This window comes from Salvelinus namaycush, chromosome 34 (genome assembly GCF_016432855.1).
Source record: "Salvelinus namaycush isolate Seneca chromosome 34, SaNama_1.0, whole genome shotgun sequence".
In the NCBI taxonomy this organism is placed as follows: domain Eukaryota; kingdom Metazoa; phylum Chordata; class Actinopteri; order Salmoniformes; family Salmonidae; genus Salvelinus; species Salvelinus namaycush.
Window position 1 is genome coordinate 17,014,126 of NC_052340.1, and position 22,250 is coordinate 17,036,375.

The following is a 22,250-nucleotide window of genomic DNA, read 5'->3' on the forward strand; positions in this document are numbered from 1 at the left end:
TGCAAGGAGGAGCAGGAGGAGCACTGCCAGAGCCCTGCAAAATGACCTCCAGCAGGTCACAAATGTGCATGTGTCTGCTCAAATGGTCAGAAACAGACTCCATGAGGGTGGTATGAGGGCCCGACGTCCACAGGTGGGGGTTGTGCTTACAGCCCAACACCGTGCAGGATGTTTGGCATTTGCCAGAGAACACCAAGATTGGCAAATTCGCCACTGGCGCCCTGTGCTCTTCACAGATGAAAGCAGGTTCACACTGAGCACATGAGCACATGTGACAGACGTGACAGAGTCTGGAGACACCGTGGAGAACGTTCTGCTGCCTGCAACATCCTCCAGCATGACCGGTTTGGCGGTGGGTCAGTCATGGTGTGGGGTGGCATTTCTTTGGGGGGCCGCACAGCCCTCCATGTGCTCGCCAGAGGTAGCCTGACTGCCATTTGCCATTAGGTACCGAGATGAGATCCTCAGACCCCTTGTGAGACCATATGCTGGTGCGGTTGGCCCTGGGTTCCTCCTAATGCAAGACAATGCTAGACCTCATGTGGCTGGAGTGTGTCAGCAGTTCCTGCAAGAGGAAGGCCTTGATGCTATGGACTGGCCCGCCCGTTCCCCAGACCTGAATCCAATTGAGCACATCTGGGACATCATGTCTCGCTCCATCCACCAACGACACGTTGCACCACAGACTGTCCAGGAGTTGGCGGATGCTTTAGTCCAGGTCTGGGAGGAGATCCCTCAGGAGACCATCCGCCACCTCATCAGGAGCATGCCCAGGCGTTGTAGGGAGGTCATACAGGCACGTGGAGGCCACACACACTACTGAGCCTCATTTTGACTTGTTTTAAGGACATTACATCAAAGTTGGATCAGCCTGTAGTGTGGTTTTCCACTTTAATTTTGAGTGTGACTCCAAATCCAGACCTCCATGGGTTGATAAATTTGATTTCCATTGATAATTTTTGTGTGATTTTGTTGTCAGCACATTCAACTAAAGAAAAAAGTATTTAATAAGAATATTTCATTCATACAGATCTAGGATGTGTTATTTTAGTGTTCCCTTTATTTTTTTGAGCAGTGTAGTAAAAATAAAGAAAACTCTTGAATGAGTAGGTGTGTCCAATCTTTTGACTGTTACTATATATATATAGAAAACAATATATAAATGCAACAATTTCAACAATTTTACTGAGTTACAGTTCATATAAAGAAATCAGTCAATTTAAATAAATGTATTAGGCCCTAATCTATGCATTTCACATGACTGGGCAGGGGCGCAGCCAATCAGAATTCGTTTTTCCACACAAAAGGGCTTTATTACAGACAGAAATACCCCTGTTTCATCAGCTGTCAGGGTGGGTAGTCTCAGACGATCCCGCAGGTGAAGAATCTGGATTTGGAGGTCTTGGGCTGGTGTGGTTACATGTTGTGGTCTGCGGTTGTGAGGCCGGTTGGATATACTGCCATATTCTCTAAAACGATGTTGGAGGTGACTTATGGTAGAGGAATTAACATTCAATTATCAGCTCATGAAACATGGGACCAACACTTTACATGTTGGGAAGGGATATTTTTTTCCACAAAAGTAGTCCTGTATTAGCGGACCGACATAACCCCCCCAACCAATTCCTGCAGCTATGAACAGGCTGGGTTTAGATGTCGAGGGGGTTAAGTGCAGAGTAAGCCGCATCACTTCAGTACACTCCTGCCAGTGAGGACAGGAGGGTACAGTACTGATCTGGGATCTGGAGGAAGGAGAAGAGAAGGGAATTTAGCATCCATGTGTGTAAAGTGTGTGTGTGGGGGAGAGGGTAGCAGTTGCGCAGGCCAACAGCAGACATGGGCCTGAGTTTGGCCAGCTTCTCCTCAGTCTGCTGACTGACCCTCTGACACCTCTCAACTCTACATGGACAGCAGGGGGAGTGGAATAATCATCATCATGGTGAAACTAAATAAAATGGGTCAGTTTTTACAAACTTTTATTTGCCATCCTGAGACAATACTGTTATATACAAAAGTCAATTTGATCAGACAGAATGACAATCAGATCTGACAAGGATACAATGGCCTGATGTTATTTAACAACCACAGTGAACATCAGCTATGTTACAACACCATCCGCTTGTTTTATTTATTTTTTACCAAATTGTCATTAAATGTGTAATATTTTAACTGTGGCGATTTAAAATGATGACAAGTATATTACGAATGTATGACTACACATGGTACCTCGAGGCCACGGGGCTCCAACCCTGTTCCTGAAGCACTAGCGTCCTATAGGTTCACTCCAACCCTGATATAGCACACCGGATTCTAATAATTAGCTGGTTGATAAACTGAACCAGATTAGTTACAGCTGGGGTTGGAGTGAAAATCTACAGGAGGGTTGTTCTCCAGGAACAGGGTTGGAGCCCTGCTCTAGGCAGTAGTACCCATAGAACACATGTTATTTAGAGCTGTTAGAAGTTTGTTAGTTCAACTCAAAACAGACAGTCTCTGTGTACATTTCACTAAGAGTGTCTTTGTTAGCTGCAGAATAGCAAACAGCCATCACAACTTCAATGGTATATGGATAGGCTTCCTCTACCACAATATTTGACCTAATACTATGCTACGACAAGCCACTTGGTTCAAGCTCAGGTTGTCCTGCAGAAAACTGACTCAGGATTAAAGACTGAAGCGATCCTTCATTACAATAGAAAAACTATCAAAAGTGATTTTGTCATTAGAATGATCATTTGATTTAGTGGTTCTCAACATATGAAAGTATCTCTTGGCAATTTCCTGAGATTGATCAATAAACATCAACAAAACAAAGTATTTATCCTTTCATTCAGTTGTACGGCAAAGAGGGTTTCCACCCAATTGCCAATGTTATAGTATTGTTAAAAGTCCTCCTTCTTGCACATAAGCCAGGTCATTTTCACAAAGGTCAATGTAAAACTGCTGCTTTCAAAATGTATGTTGTGTTTTTTCTGTACATTGGGTGAATTGAAATATAAAATGTTTCCCTTTATCACTTTGACAAGTGATAAAGCCTTGACGGTGTGATGGTGTGACAGTGTAACGTTTTACGAGCCTCTATGCCCAGCCAAGAGCAAAGAAAGGAATTAATGAAGGAACAGCTCTATAAAGAATTGAACCCAATGCCGATTCTGAAATCCTCTAGCATAAATCTGTCAAACTAGATCATGCGTATATGATTACTGTTCAGAAAAAGCCGGGAAAGGAGATTGGTTGGTTTTGTGTTCCCAATTTGATGACATTTTCATCATGACGATTATACATTTATGGGCGTATAGAAGTTAAGCACACCAACTGTTTGTTTTGATAATCAAAAACTTGGAAGTGAAAAAGTAAAATACTTTTCTGAGCAATATTCATTTTTAAAAACATACATAACATTGATAGACAATCTAAGTGCTTTCTAATATCCTGGTTTTAGAGAGAGATGCTTAAAAGATGAAGAAATCTAACCATTTCACCTCTAGTGTGGGTGACTTTACTAAGCAGAAAGACCTATCGGGACGTGGATTATCAGTGAATAACATTACATGTCTGAAGTAAAAGTCACTCAGCCTGGAATCTTGTTCTAGACATTTATAAACCTTTTAAAAACACTTAAGTCTGTTTAAAGTGCTTTCTGGTGCCCCACTCTACTGACATTAAAGTATGATTGGTGCTGAGGTTTGAGGTTACAAAGCATGCACAAAACACCAATCAGTCATTAGCCAGCCCTTGACACAGCCAGTGGAGGGAGCCGTCAGTGAGACGAGGAGGCGGCGTTGGTATGTGATGTCAGAGCAGAGGGGTCAGCATCTGAGCTGCGATGGGTCAGTATGTTGCTGGGAGGGGTCAGTTACAATGCAGGGCTGGGTCAGTGTGCTGGTAGGAGTAGTGAGTAGTGCAGACACGCCCCCTAGCAGGTGATTGACAGCTGTGGTCAGGTCCATGCAGCCAGCTGGTACAGGAGGGCCCAGGACTGTGTGACTGCTCACCTGGAAAACAGCACAAGACAAGGCCAATGCATTAGTCTGGGATACTCAGCACACAGCCAGACACAGACCAACTAGAACCATAAATCCAGTCCTTCTCTACTGCCCTTGTTGATAAGTGAAACAGCTTCATACTGTTTTTCACATCTGCATGGGCAAATCAACAAGGGCAGAGGGAAAGGGACAATATGTTGGAGAGGATTTGGCCCGTCAGTGACACTACACACACGAGCAGAAGCAGGTTAGACAACACATGGACCACACTCAGGAACAGTGTGTGCCGAGTTAGGAGAGCCAGAATTGGTTAAGGAGCAAGAAAACCCATACAGGAAAACATTATGCAGATTGAGCACCAAATAAACTCTTGATAGACAAAGTCTAAATCTATTTGACTTAATCCAGAGTGGTCAAATGATCTACTACGCTTGCACATGTTCCTTCAGAATGTTAACTACAAACCTCTGAAATGCTTTTCTCAAATGTTTTCATTAAACCCACATGGGATCATATATGGTAGAGCTTCTCTTACAACTATCTCTGAGCCTTCAGAGAAGGTGAGAGGTTGGGAAACCTGGTGAAGAATATCATAGTTGCAGGCCTTTCTTCTTAGTCCAGCACCAGTTGGATGTTTAATAATACATTGATAATAGGTCCTTGCCTTCCTCATGAGTGGGTTGAGAACCTAACGTTTAGCGGCTCTTGTCTGTATTGAGTGTGAGAGGAGGAGGGGGGGAGAAAGGTGAAAGGCCATGGATACTCACTCTGAATTGGAGTCCTTCAGGAGTTTGGCCCTGGCAGAGGCTGAGAGGTTCAGATCTCCTCCTGAAGAGAGAGAGAGAGAGAGGGAGTAATGGAGAGAGAGTGGCAGGGAGAGGAAAAGAGAGAGAAGGACAGAAAGAGAAAGGGTGGGAGAGAGAATAGGAGAGGGATATCAAAGAGCATGGTTAGTGATGACATCATAAGGAACGCTCCACTGTGAGTGGTTTAATGGTGTCAGGGGGGCAGGAGGCCAGCTCCCATCTCTCTTACCTCGTAGATAATCAACAAAGTACAGCATCACTACCGCGATCAGTGCCACTGAGAGAGAGAGAGAGAGAAAGAGACACACATTTATTGGTTGACTCAACACACACACACACACACACACACAGAAGTGTTACTCACAGCAGACACAGGCGGTGAAGAAGACCTCCAGGAAGAGGTATCCCTTGTTGTCCAGAATAGATCCTGCTGCCATGGAGATCAGAGCCAGGCCCAGGTTCTGGATGGACTGCATGCTGGGAGGTAGGAAGGCCATGCGTCATCATCAACAACAGCAGCATCACCACCACCGTCATCATCAACAATAACTACAACATCAACAGCATCATCATCATCATCAGTCACAAATAATGGATAGAATACACACGCCTGTAGGTATGAAGCACTGTTCTGCTTACAGAGAAAGGGTGTGAAGGAGCAGGTGTACTTACAAGCCATAGGCGGTCCCTAGCTGATGCTCTGGCACCACGAAGGCCACCATGGGCCACAGGGCACAGGCCAGCAGGGAGTAGGACAACCCCAACAGAGACTGGAGGACACAGATACACAGTACCGTTATCAACACTGTTACCAACACCATTCACTATACCTGGTTACCCAGTCACAATACACCTACATTACTATATATAAACACAATCTAAAACCTGACTGCATAAGCCAATCCTCTGGAAGCAGGATGTAATTGTCTTGCAGGACTAAACAAAAGCAAGTGTTCAAGGACCCAGTGATCCAAGGTTGCGTGTCCAAATCTGGCCCACCGCTCATCACTGCATACACTAGGTTTCTAGTGAATGTCCTACTAAATGTCTCCAAGGTCATATTCTGCTGTGAACCACTCTGCACCCTTCTACCGGTAATAAAATGGAGAATGGTCATCACCATGGCGATCCAGGGGTTCCAGAAGGTGAAGGCGAGCAACATGTGGGCTATGAGCGTCGTGACGACGGCACACAGCACCCAGATCACGTTCTTCCCTATCCTGTCCACCATGAAGCCCAACACAGGAGAGGCTGGGGCTGAGATGATGTACACAATACTGGGAGAGGAGGAGGGAGGGTGGAGAGAGGGGACACGGAGGGAGAGGGTGGAGAGAGGGGACACGGAGGGAGAGGGTGGAGAGAGGGGACACGGAGGGAGAGGGTGGAGAGAGGGGACACGGAGGGAGAGAAGGAGAGGGTGGAGAGAGGGGACACGGAGGGAGAGAAGGAGAGAGTGGAGAGAGGGTACACGGAGGGAGAGAAGGAGAGAGTGGAGAGAGGGTACACGGAGGGAGAGAAGGAGAGGGTGGAGAGAGGGTACACGGAGGGAGAGGAGGAGTGGGTGGAGAGAGGGTACACGGAGGGAGAGGAGGAGTGGGTGGAGAGAGGGTACACGGAGGGAGAGGAGGAGTGGGTGGAGAGAGGGGACACGGAGGGAGAGGAGGAGTGGATGGAGAGAGGGGACACGGAGGGAGAGGGGACACGGAGGGAGAGGGGACACGGAGGGAGAGAAGGAGAGGGTGGAGAGAGGGGACACGGAGGGAGAGAAGGAGAGAGTGGAGAGAGGGGACATGGAGGGAGAGATAGTGATTGTGTTTAGAAGGGAGGCAGAGACGCAGTTACAATGTGTTGTGACAGTTCATAGCCTGAGGTGATAAGAGAGCTAAAATAAACCTCATTTGAAGAACTCCTCACAAAAAGTTGAGAGGCACATCCTCACTCTGTCCAAATTGAATCACTCGTCTTATTAGTTACTCCGGCATCTCAGACTGGGGTAAAGAGTTGTGTGTTACCTGTTAATTGCTCTTGCTTCTTGAGGTGAGAAGTTGAACTTTTCAATGAAGAAAACCCTGCAAGGGGAAGACCGACAGAGGTGAGAAGGACAGTCAGTCACACCAGACCAGAGTGGTACAGAGTATGTCCATACTATCACTGCAACATATCCCACCACATTAAGCACATCCATGTTCCTGTTCTATAGGCATTCATTACAACTCAACACAGACTAATGTACTCTTTACGCTGCTATACAGGGCCTTAGGGAGCAACTGACAGTCCCTCAGACTGTTTTAGCACACAATCACATGCGCGCACACACACACCATCCCTTCCAGCCAGCTACCAAGTAGAGTTGCACCTGGTCCACATATTGGTGAACCGCAGCACATGGTATTGAACAGGCTCCAGCAGCCAGGTAAGTATTGTATCAAAAAAAAAATTCTATAACATGTATTTGCTCAACAGGCATCGTCACTCTCCCCGTCCCCCCATATCCCTCTCCCCCCGTATCTCGCTCTCTCTCCCCCTGCCCCCCCACCCATCTCTCGCAGTCTCTCTCTCTCTATTCACTCAAGGTATTTTACATGATGGAGAATAGACATTGCGTTCGAGGGGACAAGCATGAACAAGTGGCAGCACATAATCCCTGATCTACAATCACCTTGCAGCCCAAATACCTACTTGTGATAAAAGCTGGCAATATTGGTGATGGTTTTGACTGATAAGACATGATGGTTTGTGTGCTACTCACTGTCCCAGTCCGATGAAGGGGAAGATGGCCACGTAGTAGCCCACACAGATGATGAAGATGAGCCACAGTGGGAAGGGGAAGTCCTTCACATCGGTCAGCTTGATCACTTCCCCTACACACACACACATGTTCAACACACAGAACCAGTCTTGGCTAAAACATACCCTTGGGAAAGGAGTGCGACAGCCAGGCAATAACCCACAGGAAGTAGTACTACGACCCGTGACCTCCACCCCTGTCACACTAAAGCCAGCCCAGGGAAACGCTGAGCACGGTAGAAACACAGGCTAACTTCCCCAAAATCTATTCTGACAAGATTACATGCAACACAATGAGAAGTTTGAGGTTTCCCAGGTGGATAGAGCTCCTTAAATCAACTAAATCCATCAAGGCAAAATGAGATGCTAATGGTGACAGGTAACAGAGAAGGAACCTACCCTCTACCACCGCCATCCTCACACCAACATTGTCAGAACACAGTGGACATGATAACCATAGCACATAGATAATGACCATCATCCCATCCATTATCCTGTGTAGTTCAGCTCTGATTGGGACACACATCGGAGGCAGTCACTGACTGCCGTGTTAGCTCACCGGTCCCTCCCTGTTTCTTGTCGAGGATCCTCTCGGCCCTCTTGTCCAGGTAGCCCAACACCAGAGCACAGACCAGAGAGAATATACATGTCACCCCAGCTGGAGAAGGAGAGAGAGAGAGAGAGATGGAGAGAGCACGAGCAAGAGAGAGAAAGGGTGAGGGGGGATAAAGGAGAGAGAGACAGGAAAATCATTACATCAGCTATGAACAGGTAGGTGTGGCTCATGAACCTACAGCAGCACAATAGGGTAAGTCCTCAGGAGAAGAGCCTGGCAAGAATCTTTAAAGCCCTGTCTAGTTCAGTCTAAATAAGCATGACTGCTTCCTTTGGGACCAACAGTCAGAGTAATTAGATTAAAAAGTAGCTCAAAAAGTTTTACTTTAGATTTTGTGTCGAGAGCGATTGCCGGAATGCTTTTGATTTCTTGGGGGTGGTCGAAGATCTCTACATCACACTCTCTCTCACATCGCATCCCACCCTCTACAGTAGAGGGGTTTGTAGTCCAATAAATATTCTCTATTAACCAGGTGAAATTTCAGTAAGTATGTGGCAAAATCCAGTAGGCTTTGGTTTGAATTAACAGTAGGGTATGGACATATTAGACCCATCTCACAGGCTTAATATTCCTCTGTGGTTTCTGTATAGCATCAGCACATATCTACTGGGGCTCCATTACTCCATTGTAATGTTACAGGACTGTACGGTTCAGTCCTGTTGGAGAGAACACAGACTGCTGGGCTCCTCTTACTCCTGTGGAGCGAGTGAGGACACCCTCCATGAAAGAAGAAGTGAAAAGAGAAGTGAGGCGGAGCATCACAAAACTGAAACCTCTTCCATCACGTGATTCATCAGACAAATGACGGGGGAAAATGGTTTATGTTTTTTCCTCTCCCTCCCCTCTTTTCTCCATCCCTCTCTGTGCTGAGATTGGAGAGCATTTGTAAAAGTAGTGGTATGGTGTTGCAGGCAGGGCTGTCTGGGCTGGAGAGAGATATGTAACCTGAGGCTCAATGTAGACAGCAGGCCTGGGAATTTAGCTCACTCTCCTCCTGATCAAATGTGGACACGCAACTCACTTACACACACACAAAGGGTGGTTCTGTATTATGTCATGTTATAATATTATGTCATGCTAATAAAATACTAAGCAGACACACACGTGATGCACGGGTTGACTCATAACCCGCAGTCCCTGCGGTTATATCAGCGGGGCGGGTGAGTTTAGGTTCATTCAATATAGTGTGGATGAAGGGCGGGTGGAATGAAGAGAAACAATGTTTTTTTTTTAAATCCATAAATGTATAATTCTGGTGTCCATCTACAGGCTATATTGAGTTTTTTTTATCTGGCATTAGTGCCTAAGATATAGGGCCTAACTGTATGCTTGCCAAATACATGCGCCAATCGCTTTTGGGAACTTGGGCAGAAAAATGTAACATCAATCCACTGAGGATCCACTGAGGCAAAAAGGATGGTGTCGGAGTTTAAATCAATAAACTGCAGAATGGAGAGTTGAAAATAAAGAGAAGGGAGGCCAGAAAAGTAGTGTTTGGGAAAGATTTGGTGAAGTGGTGAAAGAGAATGATAGCACTATGTGTGATGATTGTGAGGCGCTATACAAATTCAACAGCCACAAGACAGGGACTTCAAATATGGCCAAACCGCGTACCAGCAAGTCAGGTCTCCAGCCCCAAGCCCATCTCACATGTACGCTGACAGCAAAAAGATACCACTGCAGGTGAAATACAAGTTTGATGATGATGGTGGTGTGGACTTTTGTTGTGTGGACTTGCATCCCTTTGACATTGTTTCGGGAAAGGGCTTCACCTCTATGGCGCAGGGACTTATTAACATTGGAGTCCGTAATGAAGCTGTCAAGGCCAACTCTGTCATCCCGCGCAGACAGACAGTGTGTGAAAGAGCCAGAGGCCACAACAGAGAAGGCTACACGGTCTGAGTCAATCAAGAAGGCTTTAGACGCCGGGGGAGCTGCCATCACCACAGACATGTGGACGGATGATTTCAACAAAAAGGGCACACACTGTGCTTATTTTTTGACAGAAGATTGGCAACTGAAAAGTGATGTCATCGCCACCGTGGAGTTTGACGCCTACCTGAGGAAGAGAACAGAGAACATCCACGAGCAAATCAGCAAGGAACTCAACGATTTTGGAATTCCAGGTGACTGTCTCTGCAAAAGCGTGTCTGTGAGTGACCAGGGCGCAAACAAACGCAGCGCGACTACCACTGGATCTCTTGCACAGCTCCAGTGCCGAACACAGTCCTGAAACATCAATGCCAAGAAAAGGGAGGCATCAGAGTGTGTTCGTGAAGTCACTGAGATGATGGAAGCAGGCAAGAGCCTTGTGACCTACCTAAAAAGAAGACCGGCGCTGTCGCCAATTTACCCCGTGCAGTAATCCAAGAACGTGGGACTCACTGGAACAGCAAGGCTGACATGCTGGAGTCACAGACACAGAAATATGGCAAATGTTCGAGGACAGAGACCAACTGGATGGAATGAAGGGCATTTACCAGGATGAGCTGAGCCCTCACCGACTTTCTGTCAGTCTTCAAGGCAGCATCTGTAGCGCTAGAAGAAGAGAAGTACCACACTCTCCAGTTGGTGATGCTCTGCTTTTAAAAACAACGCTGTGAGCCAACACATGGCGATCCACTCTACATGGTACACATCCGCACACAGGCATCAAAGCTCCTCACCGAGAAGATGCTGCTCACTCAAACTCGCCACGTTCCTGTGCCCAAAATTCAAGACACTGAAGATGCTCCCCAACAAAGAATGAGCCGCCGTGTATGACCAAGCCAGGAGACCGACAGAGCCAGCCGCTCCACTCCCCAGTCAAGTTTCAGCACCACGGACCTGCCTTTCGCCGACACTGATGGAGTTTCAGCACCACGGACACAGGATCTCAGCAAAGGTAACTTATTATAATAATAATAATAATAATAATAATTAGTATTACTAGGCCTAGTCTTATTAAATATTCACTTTACAGTTGGAAATGCAAGCAACTACTCCGTAAAGAGACCAAGATTTAACTTCACGGACTGGGAGGACGAGAGAGGCCGAAGAGATCGACGAAATCCAGAGGTACAAAGCACTCACTTTTCCCTGGAGGATTGTGTGGAGGAAAGTTTGCTTGCTTTCTGGGAGAAGCAGGAGCGGAGCGTACCTTCCCTCAACTCCGGTCTCTTGCAAAGAGAATTCTCTGCATTCCAGCATCAAGTACATCGAGTGAACACGCCTTCGAGTGAACACGCCTGCTGGGCACGTTATTGGATCCAGGCGCAACCGACTGAAACCTGGCCCAGCGGACTCTATTCTGTTTCTTAAATTAACAGTGCTGCAAAAAAAGCAAGACAAAGTAGGCAATTATAGCCTCCTAACTGGTCAGTGGGTACTTTCATTTTCTAAACTTTGTTGTGTTGTAGCCAATTGATTTTTGAAGCCAATTTTTTTTTTTTCCCCCCATTAAATTTTTTCTAATGAATTCATATACCGGTATAGGATATTAGCCCAAACAGGCGGTCGGCCTACAAGATGTCCATTTATTGTTTCCTTTCAGTAAAATGATAGGCTACTGTTCAATAGGCCTAAGAATTTACAATTGCTCAAGAAAAAAACAGTGTTCATTAAATGTAAAAAAAAAAATGTTTTGAAAAGAGCCGTGCAGTCGGCCTACAAGAGATCCATTCATTGTTTCACACTTGGTTTTGTTTCAGTAAAACAATAGGCTACTGTTCAATAGGTGCAATGCTTTTTAAATGTTCAAGAGAAATGTAATGGTTCAATAACATGTGCAAGACAAAAATATATATAGATTTTCGATATTTGCGGGCTAGGGTCATGTGTGGGGCTCAGATTTTCACATAGTAACCCATCCGGAATCGCCCTACTATCAATTGCTGGTGGGTGCGGCTGAACAAACAGCTGACCCCCACATCACTAAACACACACACACACTTTTAACTCACCGATCATGAGCGAGACTCCCAGAGTGGTGTGTCCTGTGGAGCCTACCAGGTCAGCGACACGGTTGTACACCCAGCCCATGATGTTCATGTTGACAGTGCTACCCTGATGGGGAGGAGGCAACCCAACACTCCCTGATCAGCCACATAAATAACACCTTAAGAATGTGCTTCTGTATCTATCTACATACAGCGTTATATTTCGCTTCTAGCGTGTTCTTACCAGCCTGGCCATGCTGAGCTGAAGACCAAACACCAAGTTGAGTTCCTTCCCTTTGAACCAGTTCACTGCATAGGTGTTCTGGGCCACAGCCAGAGACTCACCTCCAATCCTACCCAGAGAGAGAGCACTTAGTTAGGGGGAGAGAAGTGGCTTGGAGCTGTAGCAAGGACTAGCTTAGTGACAAAATAGTCTAAAATGCATCTTACCCAAACACAAAGCGTCCAATCTCCATTAACCAGAATAGATCTAGAAGTGCCCCAACAGCAACTATAACCTGTGGAAATACACAGTGGTGGGAAAAGTACTCAATGGTCAGTCGTACTTTAATAAAAGTAAAGATACCTAAATAGAAAATGGCTCAGTAAAAGTCACCCAGTAAAATCCTACTTGACTAAAAAAAAGTCTAAAAGTATCTGGTTTGTACAGTGGGGGATAAAACAGTCAATTGTCATACTGGAGTAAAAGTCTAAGTAAATGCTCTACATCAAATTCCTTATATTACGCAAACCAGACGGAACGATTTTCTTGTTTTTATTTTCGGACAGCCAGGGGCACACTCCAACTCTCACATAATTTACAAAGTATTTGTGTGTAGATTAATGGAGGGAAAAAACGATTTAATCCATTTTAGAATAAATCTGTAACGTAACAAAATGTAGAAAAATTAAAAGGAGGCTGAATTATTTCTGAATTCACTCTACATCATTACCACTGGAAAAAGATCAACTGAATTTGTACTACATATTTTGTAGAAAAGCAGCTCTCAAATACATCTCCATCATGTGGTGTGCACCTACCTGTCCAACGCAGACAAAGAGGGCGAAGATTATGGTTCCTAGCCTACCAGAAGGGGAGAAGCACAGTGACAGAAACTGTTTACAAGGGGATCATTTGAAGTGAATATGAACATGTTCGTCACAATGTTATCTCTCCTTGTGTTGCTGGAGATGACAGCCCTAGTTCATCATAGATTCAGATTAATCCTCCATACACAATTACCTCAGCATCTTTTGTTGTCAGAGGTTCATGGTGAGACTAGGGATTTCCTACTAACACACTGGCAGACAAACACTGCCCATATTACAGTAGGTACATAGGCTGTATTGTCCATGGAGGAGAGTGTGGGGAAAAACACACCTACAACCAGCATCCACACCAGGGTGATTACAGAATCCGTTACCATATTATACAAATGTGACGTAAAAAGGTGTAAATCTCAACTTATGTATTGTACACATACAGTTTCTGCTCTGAGAAGCACAGCACTATGCAGGCGTTATGTGACTGTAACCAGGTAGTCACTGGACGCAAGAGGTTAAATACCATGTCTGTGCCAGTACAAGACGGTTATCCTTGGATGGCGATAACCAAGTATTCCATGTAGGGAACAGGTGTCAGTACAGTAGTGTTCAACTAGTAACCTGTGGTCCTACCTGATGCCAAAGACCCTGTCGAGCAGGAAGCCCCCCAGGAAACAGAGCACCACGTTGGGCCAGGAGTACCAGGCATAGAGCTGCATGAACATGGACGTGTTCAGCTTCATGTCCTGGTGCAGACCAGAGAGGACAGAGAATGTCAGTGCATTGGTAGCCCAAATGACTAGAAAGGTCTCTTTAAGAAAGCAAAACAAAGGCCAAAAAAACACCAATATGAACTGTGAGTGCATGGACCAACCATACACTAACTGGTATGACCTGATATTGGTCTGTTGTTTACAGTATTAGAACACCTTTGAGCGCAATGATAAGAGAGAAAGGTAGCTGTGCTAGTTCTAATGGGTCATTTCCTTGTGACACATTGCTTTGTTTCACTTATCAGCAAGCTTACAACATAATGGTGGTGTCATGAAGAGTCAGACATCCATATAATTAGAATGTGTCCATAGAGTTAGAATAACTACAATAACTATAGTTATTTCCCATATTGAAGCATCGGAGGAAGGCTCTGGCATACAGCAGGCTAGGCTACAATGACGACAGAGGGACATTATGTGACAGATGGAAACGTCAGTCCTCCTTCCTCACCTGTATGACTTGAGTCTGCAAAGCAGCTGGGTTATCATAACAGAAGTAACTTCCTGAAACAAAGTAACGCTGTCAGTGGGTAGAATTGATACGGTACATTCTAAACCAGCTCGTATTTGATTGATACAGTCATAGAAGGCTACATCATTGTGAAAGATAATCAAAGTCTGATATCCAAAAGCAATTCGTCTGATAGTCAGTTAGCTGAATGAAGCCTAAACTCTCTTCAAAGAATTTTGTTGCAATTTTGTTGGAACCGCCCTGCTCACCGAATCCCAGAAAGCACATAAAAAGCAGGACGAAAATGCGGTGAGGCAGCCGTCTCGGGTCACAGAGCGCGGACATCGGTCTAACCGATCCGCTTTCATTTCTGGGACCTGAAGACGAAATATTCTCTTCATCGTCCAAAAGGTTCTGTCGCTCCTCCGCCATCTTCGTCTGTGTTTTGGAAAGGAAGGAAAAAGAATAATACGGCGCAGACAGTCATATGACATACACGTGACTCGTCTCGGCTGAGCGCAGCAGTAAAAGGAGTGCAAAGAGTTCAGCAACAAGCGAATGACTATAAAGGGGCAAATCGCGGATCGTTACATATTCTACTTTAGAATATTCAATACAACGGTGATTGCTAAGGCGGGTCATTCATATATTAGATAATTTAATTCAATTAATTTATTTGACTATATATATATATATATACAGATGAAGTCGGAAGTTTACATACGCTTAGGTTGGAGTCATCAAAACTCGTTTTTCAACCACACAAATTTCCTGATAACAAACTATAGTTTTGGCAAGTCGGTTAGGACATCTACTTTGTGCATGACACAAGTAATTTTCCCAACCATTGTTTACAGACAGATTATTTCACTTATAATTCACTGTATCGCAATTTCAGTGGGTCAGAAGTTTACATACACTAAATTGACTGTGCCTTTAAACAGCTTGGAAAATTCCAGAAAATTATGTCATGGCTTTAGAAGCTTCTGATAGGCTAATTGACATCATTTGAGTCAATTGGAGGTGTACCTGTGGATGTATTTCAAGGCCTACCTTCAAACTCAGTCCCTCTTTGCTTGACATCATGGGAAAATCAAAAGAAATCAACCAAGACCTCAGAAAAAAATTGTAGACCTCCACAAGTCTGGTTCATCCTTGGGAGCAATTTCCAAATGCCTGAACGTACAATGTTCATCTGTACAAACAATAGTATGCAAGTATAAACACCATGTATAAACACCATCATATCGCTCAGGAAGGAGACGCGTTCTGTCTCCTGGAAATGAACATACTTTGGTGCGAAAAGTGCAAATCAATCCCAGAACAACAGCAAAGGACCTTGTGAAGATGCTGGAGGAAACAGGTGCAAAAATATCTATATCCACAGTAAAACGAGTCCTATATTGACATACCCTGAATGGCCGCTCAGCAAGGAAGAAGCCAGTGCTCCAAAACCGCCATAAAAAAGCCAGACTACGGTTTGCAACTGCACAAAGATCGTACTTTTTGGAGAAATGTCCTCTGGTCTGATGAAACAAAAACGGAACTGTTTGACCAAAATGACCATCGTTGTGTTTGGAGGAAAAAGGAGGACGCTTGCAAGCTGAAGAACACCATCCCAACCGTGAAGCACGTGGGTGGCAGCATCATGTTGTGGGGGTGCTTTGCTGCAGAAGGGACTGGTGCACTTCACAAAATAGATGGCTTCATGAGGATGGAAAATTATGTGGATATATTGAAGCAACATCTCAAGAAATCAGTCAGGAAGTTCAAGCTTGGTCGGAAATGGGTCTTCCACATGGACAATGACCCCAAGCATACTTCCAAAGTTGTGGCAAAATGGCTTATGGACAACAAAGCCAAGGTATTCGAGTGGCCATCACAAAGCCCTTACCTCAATTCTATATAATATTTGAGGGCAGAACTGAAAAAGCATGTGCGAGCAAGGAGGCCTACAAACCTGACTCAGTTACACCAGCGCTGTCTGGAGGAATGGGCCAAAATTCACCCAACTTTTTGTGGGAAGCTTGTGGAAGGCTACCCGAAATATTTGATCCAAGTTAAACAATTGAAAGGCAATGCTACCAAATACTAATTGAGTGTATGTAAACTTCTGACCCACTGGGAATGTGATGAAAGAAATAAAAGCTGAAATAAATAATTCTCTATACTATTATTCTGACATTTCACATTCTTAAAATAAAGTGGTGATCCTAACTGATCTAAGACAGGGAATTTTTACTCGGATTAAATGTCAGGAAATGTAGAAAACTGAGTTTCAATATATTTGGCTAAGGTGTATGTAAACTTCCAACTTCAACTGTATATATATATAAACTAACACTGTATACTTATTTTTTGCACTAACAATCACGTTTGTCTTTTCTTACTAGCACTAATTTTGCTGGTAGCTGCTTCATTTTTTTTTAACTTGCAATGACTGTAATATGTGGTTGTTTTTATCTACTTTCGTTGAATGTAAGTTGCTCTGGATAAGAGAGTCTGCTAAATTACCTAAATGTAAATGTAAGAATCAATAGCCATATATAATTCATTCAAAAGTAATAAAAATGTGCTGGCTACCATTAGCTAGCAAACAGTACACTTGAAATGAAACCACTTTCTGTCAAAATTAGAAATGTGTAATATCTGAAAATGTAGCTAGCTAGACTATCTGTAACATGGAATGACGCTGAAGAGACGAAGCAGGTACGGGGAGTAAAACGTTTAATAAATAACGGACATGGAACGAGACTGGAACAGCGTCAGCAAACAGGTAGCACAAACAAAAGACAATCAATACAGCAGCGGGGAACAGAGCAAGGGAACTGACAAATATAGAGGAGGAAATAAACAGATGATGAGTGAGTCCAGGTGAGTCCAATATTGCAGATGTGCGTGACGAGGGAAGGCAGGTGTGCATAATAGATGATAGGAGTGAGTGATGATGCAGGGGGGGGGGTGGGGGGAGCGGGAGCAGACGTGAAACTATGACAGTACCCCCCCCCCCCCTCTTCAGGCACCACCCGGCATCCCACCTGGGCGAACCAGCCGAGACATGGGTGCTGGGCAAGCCGGTAGGTGCGTGGAAGCCCGACAAACCGACAATAGCGTGGGAGCCTGGCGAGCCGGCTGAGGCATCGGAGCCTAACATCCGGCTGAGGCAAGACGCCTGTCGATCCCGCTGCAGAGCGGGAGCCCGACAATCCAGCCGAGCGTGACGTGGGATGGAAACCTGCCGAGCCAACCGAGGGAACGAAACCTCTCGTGCCAGCCAGGGCGTGGACGCCCGACGGGTCGGCTTGGGGCACCCCCGGTTCCATCGGCGGCGGAATCCACCCCGACGTCACCAACAAAAACAACAACAAAAAAACTCTTGGCCCGGCTGGGCGAACAAGAACTGACGATCCGGCTGAGGCCCGATGTGAGATGGGCGCCATCCGAGCCAACCGTGGCAAGGAAACCTCTCTAGCCAGCTAGAGCGTGGAAGCCCAACGAGCTGGCTAGGCACCCCTGGTTCTATCGGCGGCGACCCAGAGCCGATGTCACCATACCAACCGGAACACCAGTACTCCCCGATGCTTCGTATGATGGCTGCATTATTCTGTCACATGGAATGACGCTGGAGGGACGAAGCAGGTACGGGGAGTAAAACATTTAATAAATAACGGACATGGAACGAGACAGGAACAGCGTCAGCAAACAGGTAACACAAACAGAAGACAGTCAATACAGCAGCGGGGAACAGAACAAGGGAACTGACAAATATAAGGGAGGAAATAAGCAGATGATGAGTGAGTCCAGGTGAGTCCAGGTGAGTCCAGGTGAGTCCAATATCGCAGATGCGCGTGACGAGGGAAGCAGGTGTGTGTAATAGATGATAGGAGTGAGTGATGCAGGGCAGCCTGGGGGGGGGGGGGGGGGGGGGGAGAGCAGACGTGACACTATCTTACCTGTATGCATCATGGTTGGACGCGTCTCCTGTCTGATGCCATGCATGGTTGCCCTTGGTTTGAAGATGTAATCCAGACTGGTATTTTCTCCATCTCCTTAGCTATCATACTCGAATTCCACTGATTTCAAAACTCGGTCCTCTAGAAAGTGGAGAGCATACACATAACGTTAGCTAGCGAGCCTGCCAGCTAACATAAGCTAGCCAACAGTACACTTTAACTTGACATTAGGTTTATGCAGTTTTACTACACAATAAAAAAAATTAAAGCCACATTCAACACGGTTACCTAGACACACTGACCAGATCCAGTCAGACCAATCCAAACTTATCTTTCGGCATGTCCAGCCCACTCATTATCTCAGCCAATCACAGCTAGAGGGAAGGTTGCTCACTTTTTCTGTGGCTAAACCAACTAGGCTCGTAATTTAACAATTGTATTTGTATTTATAGATGGCATACAAGTTTGATATTAAGGTACATGAAAGTTCACATGTTCGAGAAGGCATTTCTGCCAAAAAATGCATTTTGATAAAAAACTATTTTTCAGGTTCAAACGACTCTCCTGTGAAGTCCTGACTTGCGACATACGCCTAGTTCCCTGAATCGGGTCACAAATGATGTCCCACACACATAAACACCATAATATAATTTGTCCTCTGATACACTCCTCCCCAACTATGAAGACAATTAAATTCAGATGATAAGTTATGACCAAATGATAAGGATTCAGACATACAATAGACCTGATAAACTACACTCTTCAAAACAAATGTTGCTTCTGCATTCACTGGACCATGCAACTGTAATGGAGGTGTGAACCACACTCACGTGTTGAGTAACCTTACCTGAGACTTGAGCACAGCGGGCTAACACAGTGTTGTGGTGTGACAGAGACACGGGTTTGAACCCAGCTAGTTACACAATCAATGACCATCTCCAAGGGCCAGCAAGGATGATCTGTTGTGGGATTGTTTCTGGTCAAATCTGGATAACATAAATCTATTTATTTTCATAAAGTGATTTTTCAAGAGGGTGAGGGGGTCAGTAACACACATTTAACCGTTGATTTAGGGAGCAGGATAGTGCAATAAATAAGAAGGCATGAATGAATAAGCATGCATTGGATTAGTTCAGGGCTGACCTGATTTGTGCCTTGATTACTAGGAGTGAGGTGCAGCTGAAAGGATGAGAGTCGACTGGGGAAGTTTGTAGGGGATTGGATCATGGAAAACATGGATGGAAACAGACTGGGTGATGACATTAGAAGCCACAAAGAGGGAGATATTAAATAAAACAAATGTAGATGGAAATGGTTGTTGACACGGGGACAGTCAAATCCTTTGTGGCCATTCAAACAGATGGGCAACCGTGGAAAAATAAGGGGAAGGAGGGTTAGGAGGGGGTGCTAATAGCATCTCTTCCAGTGATAAAAGAGGGTGTGTCTTTTTTTTCTTTTTCTTTCTTTTTACAAATCAATGAACAGGCAGATAAGCACTGAGCCAGGCTTTGTAAAGGGTCTCAAAGGAGAGAGAGGCATTGGCGAGAGCAGGCCACAGACAATAGACTCAACAGAACACCATTATCTTTGGTATGTTGTTAGAGAGTCTGATTTCAGGATTCAGTCTGTCAGAAAACTAACATCAGGACAGGGTTTTGGACACTGGTATTTGTGGTGTGATTACTGCATGGTTTGGTGAGCACAGTCTAAACTGTGCACAGTGGAGGTAGAACTGGAAGTGCTTCTGGACCTGCTGAGAATCTGTTGCATGTAAGAAGCAGCCTCTTCACCTGGACTCGAGGATGATGCTCAAGAAGGTCCGCTTCAAGGTAAGCTACTATTCTCTGAAGTTGTTGTTTTAGTCAGTGCATGTGCACGCCCTATGGGACGGTGCACAATTAGCATAGCGTCGTCCGGGTTTGGCAGGGGTCGGTCGTCATTGTAAATAATAATTTGTTCTTAACTGACTTGCCTAGTTAATAAAGGTTAAATGTAAATAAATGTGAACATTTATTTAAAGCTTTTTTATTAAACTGTCCCCTTTTCTTTTTATGTCAGATGGTCCAGCACCATCCTTAAACAATTGCTTTCATATTTGGTCTAATTCTCATTTCTGGAAAAGGCTTAAAATAAAGGTTCAAATCCAGGTCATGTGACACGATTAACCAAAATACATGGTCCTAGTATGATGCATGGTTCTAGCTATGGTATTGCTTTATTACGTATTTGCTAAATCTGTATTTTCTTTTTACGTCAAGCTTAGTAACTTAAAACGAATGTAAACCTGAATAATTTGTTTTTATTTGTTGTTTTATAACCTCTTTATAAGCACTGTAAAAATTTCCAACAATATTTGTGAAGTGTTAAGTGCTAGAAAACATCAGTTGTTTTTCTAAATACTATATTTGAAACTCAACATTCAACAGTTGTGTATTGTCCATGTCACCTCTGTGTCACATGTGTGGCCATCTTAAACTGTAATTGCACATGCTCTGACAGACCATTATACGGTTATCCACCCTCTTGATTAATCCTATCTTATACAACATTCCATCTCACATAGGAGATGGAATGTTGTATTTACTCAGTAGATTAGAGATGATTAAGGCCACTTATTCACAGGCGGTGGACATTGACCTTAGGGCTGCAGTTCAAAGGAGGCCGGCTGTTGTGGCCCATGTGGTTACACCCAGGCGATAATTATGGCACCGGGCTTCTCTTCCTGGGAAAGACAACACAACCTGGTTGGAGGTTGCCTGGGTTAAGGCTTGAGGTTGAGTGTCAACAACGGGCGATCTAGTTACCTTTGAGTAGGGGTTTAATGGTGTTGTAGAATATCATCATTAGACTGTCAGTATCCTTTCTACTCTGAACTGTTGGACTAATCTGATAAAGACATCAAATCTCTGGCATTTCATGGACGTCCAGAGAAGCACTACACTATAATGTGTCAATTAATTAGGCCTACTAAAATACATTTGCCACTGTATATACATGGTGTACTCTGTCAGTAATTCTGCTCAGGAGTCTGTAGTGTCAGATTGGCAGACCACTCACTTTTCAGTGTTGTCCTCTTGATTTAGACAAATCAGGATAATGTGAACAAATACAAACGGTATTGAGCTCTTTTTCCCTGAGAAGGAACTTCCTATTTTTGGTCATTCTCACATGTCATCCAGGATGCCAGTTGCCTTATCTGTCCCTTCAAGTCTGCCACTTTTAACAAGGCACAACTGTTAACTGAAATGCATTCCAGGTAACTACCTCATGAAGCTGGTTGAGAGAATGCCAAGAGTGCGCAAAGCTGTCATCAAGGCAAAGGGTGGTTACACGGGCACCCTCATAGATATCATCCTAACCAACCTGCCCTCCAAATACACCTCTGCTGTTTTCAACCAAGATCTCAGCGATCACTGCCTCATTGCCTGCATCCGTAATGGGTCTGCTGTCAAACGACCACCCCTCATCACTGTCAAATGCTCCCTAAAACATTTCAGCGAGCAGGCCTTTCTAATCGACCTGGCCGGGGTATCCTGGAATGATATTGACCTCACCCAGTCAGTAGAGGATGCCTGGTTATTCTTTAAAAGTGCCTTCCTCACCATCTTAAATAAGCATGCTCCATTCAAAAAAAATTGAACAAGGAACAGATATAGCCCTTGGTCCAGACCTGACTGCCCTTCACCAGCACAAAAACATCCTGTGGCGTTCTGAATTAGCATCGAATAGCCCCAGTGATATGCAACTTTTCAGGGAAGTTAGGAACCAATATACACAAGCAGTTAGGAAAGCTAAGGCTAGCTTTTTCAAACAGAAATTTGCATCCTGTAGCACAAACTCAAAAAAGTTCTGGGACACTGTAAAGTCCATGGAGAATAAGAGCACCTCCTCCCAGCTGCCCACTGCACTAAGGCTAG

General features: G+C 44.7%; 1 protein-coding gene across 2 annotated transcripts; it reads right to left on the minus strand.

The window, feature by feature from the left end:
- Positions 1-1,959: 1,959 nt before the first annotated feature.
- On the minus strand, positions 1,960-14,854 carry mfsd1 (major facilitator superfamily domain containing 1). 2 transcript variants are annotated; one of them, XM_038973595.1, is made up of 16 exons: positions 14,650-14,853; positions 14,381-14,433; positions 13,790-13,902; positions 13,154-13,196; positions 12,563-12,630; positions 12,357-12,465; positions 12,137-12,239; positions 8,139-8,237; positions 7,542-7,653; positions 6,805-6,861; positions 5,913-6,069; positions 5,465-5,562; positions 5,157-5,269; positions 5,022-5,069; positions 4,754-4,814; positions 1,960-3,995 (listed from the first exon to the last, which is right to left on the minus strand). In XM_038973595.1, exons 1-16 carry the CDS (start codon positions 14,810-14,812, stop codon positions 3,992-3,994), a joined length of 1,401 nt encoding a protein of 466 aa, XP_038829523.1. In that variant the 5' UTR covers positions 14,813-14,853; the 3' UTR covers positions 1,960-3,991. The 2 variants fall into 2 exon arrangements, with proteins under 2 accessions (XP_038829523.1, XP_038829524.1); XM_038973596.1 differs by lacking the exon at positions 1,960-3,995 and having other exon boundaries at positions 4,750-4,814; positions 14,650-14,854.
- Between the last annotated feature and the right edge of the window lie 7,396 nt (positions 14,855-22,250).